Below are 17,257 nucleotides of genomic sequence, written 5' to 3' on the forward strand. Positions count from 1 at the left end.
TATGTTTTGATGTTTTTTTACTATCGAATTTAATGTTTCCGCTCACCAAAATAAATATGTGTCAACATATTCAAATTTAAATTAATCAATCGATTACGGAAAGTTTGATTAATATGACGTCAATTCAAATTTAGAACCACACCAAGACCAGAGTGCAAGTCCGATTTTTATAGAATTACAGATTATTGCATCAAAAATGTATTAAAAAGTAAAAATAAAATTGACTACTTAATTTATAAAGCTGAAGAGTTTGTTGGGTTAATTTTCTAACTAGAGGAACAAAAATAAGAAGTAAAGCGGGTTCTTCTTTAAACATTTAAACACTGGTTATCTATATATATATAATGAAAATGGTCTTCGTTTGAGGCTCAATCATGCCTAAACCACTGATTGTATCGACATGAAACTACCACCATTCGATGCGAAATTTTTCCTAGATGGTTTATGGCTATTTATTTATTAAATTCCACGTTCCTTAATTTTTTTATTGCTGTTTTACTTTTATGAAAATTTATCCATACGGACTTCACCGCGGAAACATTCGGGGAGGCTTCCTAGAACCTCTAAACGTCAACATCTGTTAAAAACTCGATTTTCGAAATATTTCAATTTTCTTAGCGGGAAGTTAAAAAGAAGAATAATAAAAATATGAAAAAAAATAAAATAATGAAACATAAAATTTATTTTAATTCGTCCAGCAAAGCGGGCGCGAAACGGATAGTATTTTATATATGTAAGCAATTACATACTAATTTGATATATTTTAAAAATAAAAATAAGTTTTAACAAAACTTCGCAAAGATCAATTTCAGATTTTATCCATATTAATGATATCGACTTTACGATACATTTGTTTTATGAACACTTCTCTTTTAATTGTATATAGTGAAGTGTAATATTTTTATTATTTTTTGTAAAATTTATGTTCACCGGAGTAGGTATATTTGCTTATTTTCTATGGAAACATTTCTAAATGCTTTTTCTATAACATATAAGAAAAACAGCTTTATCATAAAAATAAATTATTTTAATCTAAAACTTTAAGATGAAAGGGGATGTCGATTTAAGTGTACGTTTTGTGTTCCTCTTTAAATAATACAAATATAATTCTAGGTCCGCCCTCACCGGAATGGCCGACCAAAACTCCAACTTCAGAAGAGATAGCTTCAGCAGTAGCACAAGGAAAGGATGCGTTACAAGAGCGACAGAAGATGGAGAGTTTTCTGACACCTTTGGACAAAGATTCACCAGCCTCAAGGGCGCAGCGAGCGGCAGCAACGTCAGCAGATGTCAAACCTTTAGCTGACTCTGCATACGCTGCTGAACAGGCTACTAGAAGCCTTATTAATGGGTAAGTTAGATGACGTGGTTCATGGTTCTAAATAACCCTTGGTCAAGTTGGGTTTATGCTTCTGGTTCGCACGTCTGCTGTTTCAATTGTCCAAAAACCTGAATGATATCGTAGACTATTGCAGGTCTTAAATAAATTAAGTAAACAGTTATGAAAGAGATATGATTTTGAACAGTATTTGGTGTTATTTGGGATTTTGAAAATAGCAGACGTGTTTGACGATAGCACCTAAATGCATGTTAATGTTGTTAGACTAACGGTAATTATTTCGAAGTGATGTTTTTAAGTTAAACAATTTTTATTCACTTTAAACTAATTAAAACCTGGCATGCATCATAACTGTCATATTCATGTAATTAGTATATCATGTACCTACATCTTCCATATCCTTGGGAAGTAACGTCACCCTTTGTGATCTCCGAGTAATTTTCATACTTAGTAATTTAAAAGTATAATTTACGGGAATTAATTTAATATAACATTTCAATTTGAAATCGAACAGAACGCTCAAAATACAAAACAAAACACAAAGTTTCGTTTCATTGTAATTAAACAAAACACAGTTTCGTTTTATTGTAATTAAACAAATGACAGATTGTGTCATCTGTCAGTCATTGGAGTAGATACCTATATTGTTCACTAATCAAAAACAGGCGCCATTATACCGTCTCTCGTTTTACAGTCTCACAGGATCTTAATAAAATCCGTGATACTAGATTATTTTATTCGTAGACAATAGAAAAATACTCGAAGATCCAGCATGTTATGCTTTAGCATAAACAACTGTTTGGTAATGTTTTCTTCTAGTCCTTGTTAAGTATGTTGTAGTATATATAATTGTGTGATCTTAAACCAATAAATACTGTTTCCCTACATCTCGTTTTTCTGCGCTCACCTCATTCCCATTTTCATTTCGCTATAATTGTTATTTCCTGCGGGATTCCAGAACCTTTAAAAACTATTTAAGCAATATTAAAAAACACTGAAAATATACATTAAAAAAAGACAAAAATATATATATAAATATAAAAAAATATACGTATATGAATACTTAACAAAACGTAAAGTTTTTGCAGCTGCTTGTTTTATATAAGTAGTCTATTCATAAAAATTAAACTCATGGGGTAAGATTCACTTAGAAGTAAGTAGGACTCCTGTACGTTTAATGAATTTTGACATGGAGACTAGATTCTGAATGACATTACGTATCACAAGGGTTCGTTTATTCACACATAGCACATAAATTGCGTAGATTATGCGAAGAGTCCACTTTTCTTAATACTTTATAAATGCAAATCGCATAAAACCTGCATAATTTTAAGATCAGTACCTTGGAAAACACAAGATATTTTATCTTTACTTTATCAAATAACACGTAAAAAAATAGACCTCATGGATTAAAACGCATTCTTTATATTATGGTCTAAGATCCCGATATACAACGACCTTCACCGAGATGCTTATTTAATGAAACGTATTTTGTATTTAATTTAATATGTCAATAAATATAATCCATATGGGTTGCCTACACACATTTTATTTAACATTTCACCGGTATGATTATTAGATAATTTCTATACCAATCGAAAGTATGAAGCCCATAGAATATGCAAACGTTAGGTTGTTTTTAATCAATTAATTATTTGTGTATATTTTTTATGTGACACTAAAGTATATATACATCTTTAGTAAATAAGAAAGTTATAGTGATACATATATAATACTACCCTGATTAAAAATATTGATTGAAAAAAATTTAAAAAATTTACTACATACGAATTATAAAAAAAATTTTTTTTTTAAATATTAATTAAACATACTCTGGACTGAAATTTGCTAGGCAACCCATATGGATTATATTTATTGACATATTAAATTAAATATAAAATACGTTTCATTAAATAAGCATCTCGGTGAAGGTCGTTGTATATCGGGATCTTATACTATTAGTTCTTTACGTATATATGAGTAGAAAACAATTTGCAAATCGAATTATTTTAATTCTATAAACTGATAGTCAAATGTCAAAATTATATTTTTTTATTTTATTTTCCCACATAATTGACGTCAACGCCCGCGTTGTTTCTCGCGCAACTAGACTCGTTTATCGGATGTTTAATAATTAATATATCGTGATTATCTGAGACTAAAACAATATTATTTGTTATTGAAAATAATTTGACTTATTTAAATTAGATTCACGTAGCACATTCATAAAAACTAAACAATTATTTTTATTCAGAGTCAACACAATTTGAACTTTGAGTTTTTTTTTATTATATTAGTCTATGGTACAAACGACTGTCGCATTAATGATTTAATTAAAGATTAACAAAGAATATTGTATTATGTTATTAATTTTTGTTTCGGGAATCGTTCTCAAATTACAAACACCAACTTTGCGATAATAGATGGCGCTAATATGGGAAATTTTATAATCATAATACATATAGGGTATGTTCCGATATACACTGCGACCACTGTACAGAGTACCGTCAATTTAGTATACTGTGAAACCGTTTCTCTATAGCCAGCTATACTGGTTACAATTTAAAACGGAACGCAGTCCAGTATACTAGTCAGCTTCGTTTTTCGACACAGTTTTCAAATGAGTGCATCAAAGTTTTTCAATTCAACAAGAAAAACTATTATTGGAGTATTATCGCATTAAAAAAATCTATATTAATATTAACTGTCAATTGAATTAATACTACAAAGAAAGTAAGTTAGAATTTTAAATGTTTGTTATTAAACTGTAAGTTATATCAGCCGTTAGGCATTCAAGTGGTTTTGATTGATCACGTGATCAAAGCACTGCGAGTACCTTACCTCGAAAACGCCAGTGCTCGCAGTAGAAGTATAGCGGGGATTTGTGACGTCATATATTTCCCTAGGACGCTGCGGCTGTATACTGGCGTCCATAGCGGAACGAATTTTTGAACAGTGGGAGCACTATACAGTACTCGCAGTGTATATCGGAACATACCCATAGTTTTACCATCTGTCAACTTCATATGACAGTAGACAATTACATTATGTAGGTACTTATATTATTATAATAATAGCCGACTACTATTTCTGAAAATAAAACGTGGAATAATGTAATCAATTCATGTTTATATCGGTTGAAAAAATCATTTACGAATAAAACATTTCATTTAACGGATAATTTAGCTCTTCATATTGAAAATATGAAATTAATTCAACATAAATTGAATCGGAAACTAAAACGATTACTGCCATTTGGTATGTATATGCCATTTTGTATATTTCGTTGCTGCATCGATGAAATTAAGTTTAAAAACGATTCTACTATAAGTCAAAGTCAAAAATCATTTATTCATGGAGGTAACACAGTGTACACTTATGAACTTCAAAAAAGAAATATACATTAAATGCTTCTAATTTTACATTTACTGCCAGTCCTCAAATCAAGGGCGTAGAACGGAAGAGAAGAACTGGCAATAAACTCTCCGGCACTCTTTTTTAATGGCCAAGTTTTTTGTTTTACACAACGTTTGTAAGGAGCTGCACCATGTTCCACATGACATCTTAAGTAATAAATAATAATAAAATGATATAAGACAATGTTTAGTCTACATCTTTAAGTCGTGGTGTCGGTTATTATTTACTAATAAGCTCTGAAATAACTTAAGGAATTCCACGTATAATGGGATCAGGAATATTCTAATCTGAGCAAAGATCATATTTTGTATTTAATCTGTAGCAAAACTAGGACTGTATTTACATGACTAATTGGATGACAGCCGACTTGTCCCACATCGACTAATACTGAACGACCTAGTCTTCCGGCCAATTAGTTGAATTGCCCAGGACCTAGGAATGACTAGACTTAGTCCTTAGTAATGAAATCATCTGGGGCCCGTGGGCAATTCTTTTGATGGGGCCCTATCAGTAAAAATCGTCACGTACTCGGTTTAATTTTAACAAACTTTGAGATTTTCAGAGTACTCAATTACACGTTGTATATGTCCCATTAATGGCCATAGGCCTCCTCTCTTAGGCGAGAGGGAATGGTCTGCAGTCCCCACGCTAGCCCAATGCGTATTGGAGATTTCACATTCATCCATAGAACATAATATCTCTTGGGTCGGGGGCCCGTGGCATTTTGCCAGCCCTGCCACCCTATTGTTACGCCACTGTTGTGCATTCAATATATATTTATTCGAAACAGAACTAATTTGTGCGTACGACCAACCAGGCTCCAGAAGATAAACCACTCCTTATATGGAAATTGTATTCGTTTTTACAACAAACTGCTAAGCGAAATTAGAGATTTATCACTAAATAAATTTAACCATTATTAATTAAATAGATTTATTTCTTATTTTTACAGTAACTTAATATTTATTAATACAATAGAAAATTATTAATGTTTAAAGAACAAAACTTCCCACTTTTAGCTCATTCGGATATGTATCTTTAATGCCCTTTTGAAATGGTTAAAAGCCCTAGTATTACGAATTTTCGACGGTAATTGATTAAATAATTGCACTCCCTCATACTTAATAGACTTCTTCAAATAATTTGTACGCGGCTTCGGCAAGATAAGCAAACTCGCCCGGACGGAGTATTGCGTGTAGTGTGTTTGATTATTTTAAACGATAAGCTACTATGGAGAGAGTTATTTAAATTGTTTTAAATTAAGATACATTAATATAAAAATTAAACTAAAAACATAATATAAACAAAAACCAAAACCTTTTTAGAACTAAATAATGCAATTCTTGTGAATTCAGCCAGTGTGCAAATAAATATATCCGTCTCACATGCAATAATAATATTCAGGGTGCGCAAGATACGCGTAATAGACCAGTGCAGATAGCCTTTAAAAATAATAAAAAGTGAAAAAAATAATAGTAGGATGAAACCTATTGGAAAGGGTGGACAATATTATAAAAATTAAAGGAAAAATAATTTACGGGCGATCTGAGGTCGGGAAGGGTAGGGGGGGGGGGGGGGGTTTTAAGGGTTAAAAACGGTTTATCTCGATTTCCGGCAAAACTACAAGTCCTATGGAAAAAAGTTGAATGGCAAAGTTGTAGGTCATAAAAAGATGTACAACTTTTGTATTTGCAATTTTTTCACATAACCTCAAAATTTAGGTGAAAAATTCAAAGTAGGGAAGGGGATGACGGTTCTGGGCGTTACTGCATACGATTTTTTGCATTTTCTGAGAAGATTTACTATGGTAATATATATATATTTTTTTTTACCATAGGAAAGTAGAGATTTCAACGAACTGAAAGCACACCAACTTTTTGAAAAAAGCTGAAATTTTGACGTCAGAATTTTCGATTGAAAATTAGGGTGTTTTTTCGATATTAATTCAAAATAAGGTGAAAAAATAAATATTTTTAATCAAATAACTTACAGTATATTTGGGACATAATAATTGTTTTATTGTTAATGGAAGTTTTCACCAAATTTCGTGGAAAAAAAAAATTTTTTTGAGAAAGATATAAATAAAAAACCAAAAACTTGGTTTTATGAATTTTTCACCTTAATTTTGAGGTTATGTGAAAAAATTGCAAATACAAAAGTTGTAGATCTTTTTATGACCTACAACTTTTCCCTTTAACTTTTTCCCATAGGACTTGTAGTTTTGCCGGAAATCGAGATAAACCGTTTCTTACCCTTAAAACTCCCCCCCCCCCCTTCCCTTCCCGACCTCAGATCGACCGTAATTTATTTTTCCTTTCATTTTGATCATATTCCCCTGCTTTTCTAATGAGCTTCATCCTACTGTAATTTTTTTTGGTTTCAAAAATTATCGACCCTGGTCTATAAATGGCGCTACTCTGAGTAAATTTATTCGCGATTTGTTTGTAGTTGCATCAATCTTTGGCTTAGACAGCATTTTATGTAAGGTTATTCTAACATAATCATATTGCAATTTAACTCATTTTAAATTTATAGCTTTAAAATCCCATTGTAATTAGTATCGCCCCCGGTCTTTCGTTATCTAGAACAAAGGTCAACAAACTCTAATTAATACGTCAAGGATTATATCATTACCACCCGTAATCCTGATATGTAACCCGATACGCGAAACCTTTTGCCTAGCTTTAAGGCTTCACTGGCTGGACCAAATGCTAGATAATTCAATTGACAATCGAACCGGAAAGTGTTAATTCACGTAATTTTGATCGTCACTTCCGGCTTAGAAGCCTTTTGTCCTAAAAGAATTAATTTAACTGTTTTTATATGGATTAATGTCTATCGGAGACAAGTTGTTAAAAAGCATTATATATCATTAATTTAATTTATTTATTTATTTTAAAGAGCAGTGTTTGCTTCAGCATGCGACTCATACATGACGTCGTAGGTTCGATCCCCGGCTGTGCACCAATGGACTTTCTTTCTATGTGCGCATTTAACATTTGCTCGAACGGTGAAGGAAAACATCGTGAGGAAACAGACGTGTCTTAGACCCAAAAAGTCGACGGCGTGTGTCAGGCACTGGATCACCTACTTGCCTATTAAATTAAAAAATGATCATGAAACAGATTCAGAAATCTGAGGCCAAGACCTAAAGAGGTTGTAGCGCAACTGATTTATTTATTTATTTGAAGGTTGATAATTGTGCGTTAGAGTTTTTTACAAAACAGAGGTTAAATGGGCAGGAGGTTTACCTGATATCATTTATTATTCATTTATTACAGTTTACCCCGTCCACATCATACATGCTATATCTACATATGTTACAAGCTAGATTTTATAAAATATATGACAATTATGTTAAACATAAATGATACCAACAATTAAAATACAATAAAATTACTGGCAAAACAGCGGATTAGATATTAACAATGTTTTTATTTTAAATTGATCAGCCCATGGTGTTGCGGTACAACGCCGCTAATGGACACTCGCAGTGACTAATATTTTTTAAGCTATTGCATAGATTTTATTGCGGGCATTGAGCGCGGCGACCGAATCAAGAACTTCCGTTACGAAAATAAAAACCTAACACACGATGACGTAATATAGGTGCAGCCAATACACGTTAGAGCGGGACAGAACGCATACTGCGTCTCACATCGATCTGGCGTGATCGGTGACGTAGCGCAGGTGCGTTAGAATGGGACAGAACGCATACTGCGTATTCACATCTGTCTGACGAGATAGGTGACGTAGCGTAAGCGCGGCCGGTGCAGCCAGTACGCGTTAGAGTGAGACAGACTATATAGGCGTGTGAGTCTGAATCCGGTAGAGTGGTAGATTGAATGAATATCAAAGAAAAAAAATACTGCATAAATAAAAAATAAAAAATTATAATTGCATAAGTTGATAAAAAATGCTATGCAATATGTCCCCGATATGTCCCCGAGTGGCACACGTTTTTTTTCCTATAGTAACCTCAAACTATTGTATCAAAGAAAATTAACACAACATAAATTTCCGACGGGCACTATTCATAATACATTTTTCTTCATTGTGTGAACGTCAACCATGGAGACAGGTACGTACCGTTTTTTGTCACACTTCTGCGCGACATATTTTCTGACAGTGCTTCAAATTTCAGAACCAACTCGTCCCTCATCGACGGCAGTGTGGGTGTAGGTCCGATTATCAATGGATTCTTCCCCGAGCCCAGATACTGCAGGCCGCCAACTGCTCCTTGTGAAACATCACGATACAGAACTCAAGACGGATCCTGCAATAACCTGGAGAACCCACTACGTTGGGGAGTTTCAAATACACCCTTTAGAAGGGTCCTGCCACCGTCATATGGCGATGGTTAGTATTAGATGTTCTTGCTAGACACAGAATTATCTGAATTGTGGGTCTTACTGATCAAGTTGCTTGCTGAAGTCTGCTAAAGAGAAATTTGCACATGTTAACAAATTGCCCTCGACTTCTTTGGAATGAAAATGGAAACCCCTGACCGATTAAAATAATCTTTAAAGATTCTTACGTGGTTGATATTACTCTTCTAGGTTTAAAATAACCTTGAGTATCTTCGTGGTAATTTCTTCTAAATCAATGGCGCTACAACTTTTTTAGGTCTGGGCCTCAGCTTTATGTATCTGTTTCATTATCATTTGGTAATCTAATAGGCAAGAAGGTGATACTTCTGTGCGTCACGCCGTTTGACTTTTTGGGTATTTGGAAAGCCGGTTTCCTCACGATGTTTCCATTGGTGCACAGCTGGGGATCGAACCTACGACCTCAGGGATGAGATTCGCACACTGAAGCCACTAGGCCAACACTGCTCAACTGCTGCTGGTAATTTCTAGTAACTGAGAATGTTTCTAGGACCGTAATACTAAAATGTTACCTAATAATTTTGTATTGGAATTTCCAGGAATCAGCTCCCCAAGGACAGGCGTAGATGGCGGAATGTTACCAAGTGCTCGAGACGTGAGTGTGACCGTCCACAGACCAAGTTATGCCCACGACTCTACCTTGACTGTGATGCTGGCCGTATGGGGGCAGTTTATCGATCACGATATTACTGCCACTGCACTTAGTAAAGGTAGATATTTACTTAATTCATTTCTAATATTACTAAAGACATCACATCATACTTTCAGTTCGTTTTTAGTAAATTCATGTAAACTTTTTATCACTGAAGGGCGATACTATTTAAACGTATCGACTATTGTACTGTAAAAAATCGCAAGTGAAATCTATAATTAAGATTAGCAAAGCCTGAGATAAAAATACTTTACGATATGCGTGGCGTAACGTTGGCCATTTGTGTCTAAGTTACCGACTAATACGACTTCTAGGCTCAAATATTATATACTAGCTCACGCTTCGCAGTGGCACATTGTGATTGAATGGTTGAGAAATGAGAAACAAAACAAAGCATACATTTAATATAAGTTTAATTTTGCAATACTTGTGGAAAAAATACTGTTGATAAAAACAATCCTTGATGCGGATTATATATCATGCTAAAATTTCAGCTCGATCGGTGCTGAACTTTTTGAGTTTTTGAATCATTCACAAACCAACATAACATTCATAACAGACTCGGCCAAGCGTTGCTGTGGCTAAGGTTTTTGTTATATTACATAGTAGTAAACTATTCAAGAGAAACGGTAGGAGAACACCCGACATGGGGACCACCATGCTTTTGGTGGTTATGCCATTAAATTGTAGCTTATGTGAAATGTTGGTAAGAATTGTGACCGTCAAATAATAAACAAATAATTTGCAATAAAATAATACTGCGGGTATAAATTGAGATATAAGCTATTCTATTTTTTAAGTTAGATCAAACTACACACTGTGCAAATTTGATAGAAATCGGTTAAGTAGTTTAGGAGTCCATAGCAACAACGTGACAAATAACGTGACGCGTAATTTATATATATTAAGATATAGATTTGATATTTTATATAAGACTATAACTGTTTATAAATACGCTGGATTACAGCCATTTATCAACTTACGCATGAAATTTTATGGGAATTTTATAAGCTCAACCATCTTCACATGACCATTCCTATACAAAGTAGTTTAAAACAAGCCGACTGTTAACGTTTTTACACGCTTTATATTAGCTTCACCTGTATGTATGTATGTATGTATGTAACCGACTCCTTCGGACTCGATTTTGACCCACTTTTAACGGACAGATTTAATTCAAACTTTGCGCACCTGTCAAAGATCGATGACAATGCAATAATCCGAAAAAAAAAATGAAAAAAATTTAACAAAAAAATAAACAATAGTTTTTAGTTAAATTGTTGTGTATGGTTGCTCTATAGACGAAAAATATGGCACAGAGCGCCCCACGCTTTTTCACAATAATACCAGTATTTTTTGTTCATTACCATTTTCAGCCTAAATTAGGAATTATTTTTCACTTTTTAGTTTGATGTGCTTTAAAAGCGTGTTTTTTAGTTTTTTTTAACTATTATTTATTTTTTATTATAAAATATTTTTCAGGCGAAAACAGTTCATCCTTACAGTGCTGCAACACCAATGGCCCTGTCCATCCTGAATGCTTTCCGGTGCCGCTGGATGCAGAAGACCCTTATTACCAAGATTATAACATTACTTGTATGGAATTTGTTCGATCTGCTCCCGCGCCGACTTGCCACTTTGGTACGTAAAAAAATAAAATATACATATATATTTTTCACAATATAGTTTATTTATTTATTCAAGTTTACCACAACATACATAATACTATATCTACGGTATATGTTACAAGCTGTTTTAGCTGAAATATATGACAATTTTGGTATCATAAGTGTTACAAAAAATAAAAATACCAGCAATTTTTGTTAAGCAAATAAAAATTTACCAGAAATTCAGCGGTTATAAGAATATTATGAATAAATGTTTTTAAGAGATATTAGTTATTTTCGAGTGGCTTAATAGCGAAATATATACTTCTAATCAGAATATAAACAGTAATTATTTTTACTAACTTACCGCGATTAGTGAGATCTAAATTTGTTTTCGATATAAATAAATCCAGATCTAACTGAACTCCAGCAACTCCAAGTTAAAGAATCTGATGCAAATGTATGCATCAGATTCTTATTTGGACTTCGATAAAAGAAGTTTCGAAGAAAACTCTATAATATTTCTTTCGATCCTACCTACCTACCTATCCTAGTTACTTAGCAAAATTTTATGTTTCTTTCTGGTGGGAATTTTTATTTGCGTTCCCTTGACAACTTCTTGAAACTCCTACTCATAAAACTATATTCTATCACTCCTTTACTGTGCAAATTATCCTATGGAAACCCCTTACCTCTTAATATCAGACGAGCTCAATTAAATTTATTTGAAATCTTCTTTTTGAGCATTTCTCTTCTGCCTCGTATATATATGTCACCGTAAAATTGTAAACACCGTTAGATTGTAATCTATCTCACGATATTGTAAACTGTCGAAAGATTGTGAAAACAACGTATTGCTTACAATTTAACGTATTACTAATTAACGGTCTACTATAAAGCCGCCCAATCGGGGACAACCTTCGGACAGTTGACAATTTTAGATAGTAATTTGACGGTTTCACTTCGATAGAGTACAATCTACCGAATAATAATACGTTAAATTGTAAGCAGTACGCTGAGGTTCACAATCTTTCGACAGTTTATAATCGCGAGATAGATTACAATCTAACGGTATTTACAATTTTACGTTAACATATATAAATTATGATTCATAAACCCTAAGATACTCATTACTTTTATAATTATTTTTCAACTTACTTATCTTTCCAGGGGCACGGGAACAGCTAAACCAGGCTACAGCATTTCTGGATGCGTCAGCGGTATACAGCTTTGCGGAGAAGAAGACCTGGAAACTACGGGAAGGCCTGCGTGGACAACTGAAAATGCTCCGGATTGGAAAATGGGAGCTGCTTCCACCATCAACAGATCCAAATGATGGATGTAATACGGTGGAAATGAACGCGAAAGGACGTTACTGTTTTGAATCAGGTATAACGGTAGTTTATACTTCAAATTAGGTGTTTAAATATTGAAAATACCTATTAGATTACGTGTTTAACTATAAAAAAAATCATTTGTTTGTTAAATTTGTAATAAAAACAAAACATAATGAAAAGGCCATTGCGGTAAAATCGGGGTTCGAACACATAATCTGTGTTAGGAGTGTGGAGAAAGGATGGTGTACCACCCGTATCACCTTGACGTCCGCCGTTCCACAACTGAGCGTTTTTCAATGCAGTAATTGACGCGCACCACCACTATATGGAACCAGCTGCCCACTGAAGTATTTCCGAACCAATTCTACTTAGGGTCCTTCAAGAAAAGAGCGTACCAAGTCTTAAAAGGCCGGCAACGCACTCGCGAGCCCTCTAGCATTGAGAGTGTCCATGGGCGGCGGTATCACTTAACATCAGGTGAGCCTCCTGCCTGTTTGCAGGTAAAAAAAAAGAACATTTCTTTAACGTGAACGTTATTTTCAGGAGATGAAAGAGCAAACGAGAATCTACATTTAACCACAATGCATTTGATTTGGGCGCGGCAACACAATCGAGTAGCTGCTGAATTGATCAAGCTGAACCCAACCTGGTCTGATGAGACGGTGTTTCAGGAGGCCAGGAGGATTGTAGGAGCTCAGATGCAGCATATCACATATTCGGAGTTCTTGCCAGCTATCTTAGGTAGGTATTATACATATTAACGCAAAATAATTTAATTGTTTTTAATTATATTTTGTCATGCTGGTTTCACATAGCTGATTGATATTTGTGTTTCATTGCAAAGAGAGTTTAATGTTTTGCTTATATAACAATGTATAATAATAAAAATATTTCCATTTCTAGTAAAGTACTAGCTGGCCTGGCGATCATCGTACCGCCTAACAGTCGATTCTTTATTTTTTTTTAATACTTATTCTGCTGTTCGGGACACCGGTCTAGCTAGAAGAAAGTTGATAATACAACAAATACATTATGTCAAAAAATTAAAATTTACCTTCCCGGAACCTCTCCACTAACACTTGAACTTTATGATATGGTATTAAAGTTCAAATTGCCTTTAAATATTATTACGAATATTTTGTATGGGAATAAAGAAAATTGTTTTTAGACTTTTTCACTCAATTTTTTTTAATTTTGAGACCGTAAGAACCATCCTCGTACTTCAAGGAATATTATAAAAAAAGAATCAGACAAATCGGTCAAGCCGTTTTCATGTTATGTCGTGACAACGGAAAACGGGTTTCATTTTTATATATATAGATAAGATAGATATTGGTCTGTCTCTGCGTGTGTATGTGTGAAAGAGATTTTATACTTAATATTTTATTACATTAAGTTAGACGTTTAAAGCTATGACTACTGTGAAGTATTTCTAAATAATAATCTATCTTGTTTCTTCAACAGCCACTGAACTTTTGTACCTAAACACCTTATCTGCAGAAATTCAAATTCAAAATCATTTATTCATGTAGGTAACACAATGTACACTTATGAACGTCAAAAAGAAATACATATTAAATTCTTCTCAATTTACATTTGCTGCCAGTTCTCAAATCAAGGGCGTAGAACGGAAGAGAAGAACTGGCAATAAACTCTCCGCCACTCTTTTTAATCGACCAGTTTTTTGTTTTACAAAATGTTTGTAACGAGCTGCAACCATTACACCATGTTCCACATGACATCTTTAAGTACATAACTATAATAATAAATAAAAGAATATAAACGAAAAAATCAAAGATCGTCTATTAAAAAATTAAACGCACATTCTCGTGGGAACAACACGCAAATACATAGTCGAAATTAACTTCACCGCATACACGAATTCAAGAACGACCAGTCACCACAAGTAGCACCCGTTCACGAGTATGACGCATGGCCAGCCATCGGCCCCTTGCCATATTTATAAGATAGCTTTAACGCAAAGATATTTTCAAAAGCCCAACATATGTTTATGTTTATAGGTGTGGATGTGATGTGGGCACTCAACTTAACCCTTAGTAGTTCTGGTTACTCTGATATCTACGATCCTACAGTTGACCCTTCCATTGCGAACCACTTCGCGTCATCAGCCTTCAGATTTGCTCACACCTTGCTACCAGTAAGTTAATACACCCTTATTAAAACGTTGACAGTTACAATATAAAAGATAATAGCCAAAAATGCTCTTAGAAACAATCCAACTATTACCTGTGAGCTCCGAACTTAGAAACTTTATATGTACAAAGGTGTAGATTGTCACATTCTTCAGCCGTGGTACACTGTGTACCTTACTGGAAGTATTGAATAGGTCACGGCTACGCGTCAGCTAATGTCAATTGTCAACCTGATATGTCGGAGGACCGGGAATGGGTTATATTTTATTGGGACTGTCATTTGTCAGCATTTCTTGTTATTTTTTACGCTTGTTTTTTAGGTTATTAAACTAGTTTTTTTTCATTTCACAATAAAATGAGTCATCCCTTCGTCTCTCTTTTTACATTATCACCTTGAAGGTGCTTGTAACATTGGGGATAAATAGAGACGTTTCACTCAGTATCGTAACAATAGGGTGGCAGAACTGGCAAAATGCCACGGCCCGCGAACCATGAGGGCCCCTGCCCAGATATTATGTTTTATGTATGAATGTGAAGTCTTCAATACGTATTGGGCTAGCGTGGGGACTGAAGACCTAAGAGAGAAGGCCTATGGCCATTAGTGGGACATATACAACGTGAAATTGAGTACGATTTTGACTGATAGGGCCCCATCAAAAGAATTTGCCACGGCCCAAGATGGTACAGTTACTGATTTCACTACTTTTAGAGTTAAAATACTATTATTAAAATTCTTTCCAACATTGCCATGTTTGATCAAATAACTACTTTCAGTAAATATTATTTCAGGGTCTGATTCACAACGTGGACGTCAGTACCGGTACGGTTAGCTACACCCACCTACACGAGATGCTATTCAATCCATTCGCACTCTACAACACTGATAAGGGTGCGAGGCATGCGGTCAAATCTGCCATGGACACGCCCGTTCATACAGTGGACCCACATGTAACTTCCGAGGTATTAAGCATTGACACACGCTTATTCCGATTTCAAGTGCGTTTAAGAATTCAGAAAATCGCTAGAGTTCTTATACAATTAACACTACCTTTTTGTGGCACTAATCGATAAAAAATACCTAGCGATTTTTTATAAGCTTTTTCTATTTCTTGTTCCTAAAACTTTTAATGCTATATCATCCAAGCAGACTCAGTCAATTTCCTCTGTGGGTATGTTATGTATGAGGATCGGAATTCGTATCCAGTCGGCACTTTTTTATTGAAAATGTTTTGTTTTTTATTTTTGATATGAGTTTTATTTGCGTTCTTGGACACGATCCAAAAATATATGTCATAACACGATCAACCCACGCCTATAACGTTTATAACGCCTGTTACAAAATCTAACGCAAACAGTTTTGCAGCAAAACCGTTACATTGCAGGCGTTATTAATTTATCGAAAAATACAACATAATATTGCTCTTGATAAACATAATATGGCACTTTGTAACCCGTTTTGTGCAAGTGTGCTAAATAGACGATAGTTATAGCTTTCACATATTGTCCCAAAATTAACAAGAGAATTTGATTTAAACTCAATGCTATCAAAACATAACTTGTAAAGAACCAAATCTCGCAGCGCAGTTCTTCTACCGTAAAAAGTCGGGGTAAATATCGGTCAATTTACTATTTTTTACAACTTATTAATACCTTATGTTTTAAGTTATTACGCAATTAGCTAACCTAACACCATCTTATAGTGACCATATAAATATTACAAAATATCTTTTATGCCCCCAGATCTAGTCTCAAGTCATAGTTATTTCTCAAGCCGTTAATTAATAACATCTAAATTCACTATATAACCAATCAGTATTTCTATGCCCAATGATACCCTAAACATAATTAGGCGTTAATACATATATATACGTATACGTATAATCGTTAATATACGTTGCGCCCTTCAGTATTAAAGTTCCTATCAACTAGAAAAAAGTTTTTTGAAGCTGTTTTTTCTAGAATCGCCAACTTTTTTATTACTTTACGAACACTTTATCATAATTACTTTTCAGCTTAGCAACCATCTCTTCGAGCGTCCTATAGTCGTAAACGCAACACCTTCAACCACGCCATCGGACCCTATGCTCCATCCCTGCGGTCTTGACCTGGTATCTTTAAACATCCAAAGAGGAAGAGACCACGGTTTGCCCTCCTACCCAGCCTGGAGGGAGCTCTGTGGACTCTCGAGACCTAAGACCTTCCAAGACTTGGACGACATCTTTGATGAGCTGTCTCTTAGTCGGATCTGTAAGATCTATAAGTACGTAAAATCAAACCTTACTGGTTTGAGTTTTATTAGCTAAGGACCTATCCGGTCGCCAAACTCCAAAAAAGTACATTGTTTGTTTCCATTTTTCGTCATCG

The 17,257-nt window shown here is 34.3% G+C and overlaps 1 protein-coding gene across 1 annotated transcript in view; it reads left to right on the forward strand.

Annotated features, from left to right (window-relative positions):
• LOC125059690 (peroxidase) overlaps window positions 1–17,257 on the forward strand; it is a 28,036-nt gene that overhangs the window by 7,600 nt on the left and 3,179 nt on the right. Inside the window, exons 4-12 of the mRNA XM_047664235.1 lie at window positions 1,114–1,351; window positions 8,901–9,115; window positions 9,684–9,854; window positions 11,279–11,437; window positions 12,574–12,792; window positions 13,284–13,481; window positions 14,762–14,898; window positions 15,683–15,853; window positions 16,906–17,153. Coding sequence (XP_047520191.1) covers window positions 1,114–1,351; window positions 8,901–9,115; window positions 9,684–9,854; window positions 11,279–11,437; window positions 12,574–12,792; window positions 13,284–13,481; window positions 14,762–14,898; window positions 15,683–15,853; window positions 16,906–17,153 — 1,756 coding nt within the window. The remainder of the gene's footprint in view (window positions 1–1,113; window positions 1,352–8,900; window positions 9,116–9,683; window positions 9,855–11,278; window positions 11,438–12,573; window positions 12,793–13,283; window positions 13,482–14,761; window positions 14,899–15,682; window positions 15,854–16,905; window positions 17,154–17,257) is intronic.

The sequence above is a fragment of the Pieris napi genome, chromosome 20 (assembly GCF_905475465.1).
Source record: "Pieris napi chromosome 20, ilPieNapi1.2, whole genome shotgun sequence".
NCBI classification, from domain to species: domain Eukaryota; kingdom Metazoa; phylum Arthropoda; class Insecta; order Lepidoptera; family Pieridae; genus Pieris; species Pieris napi.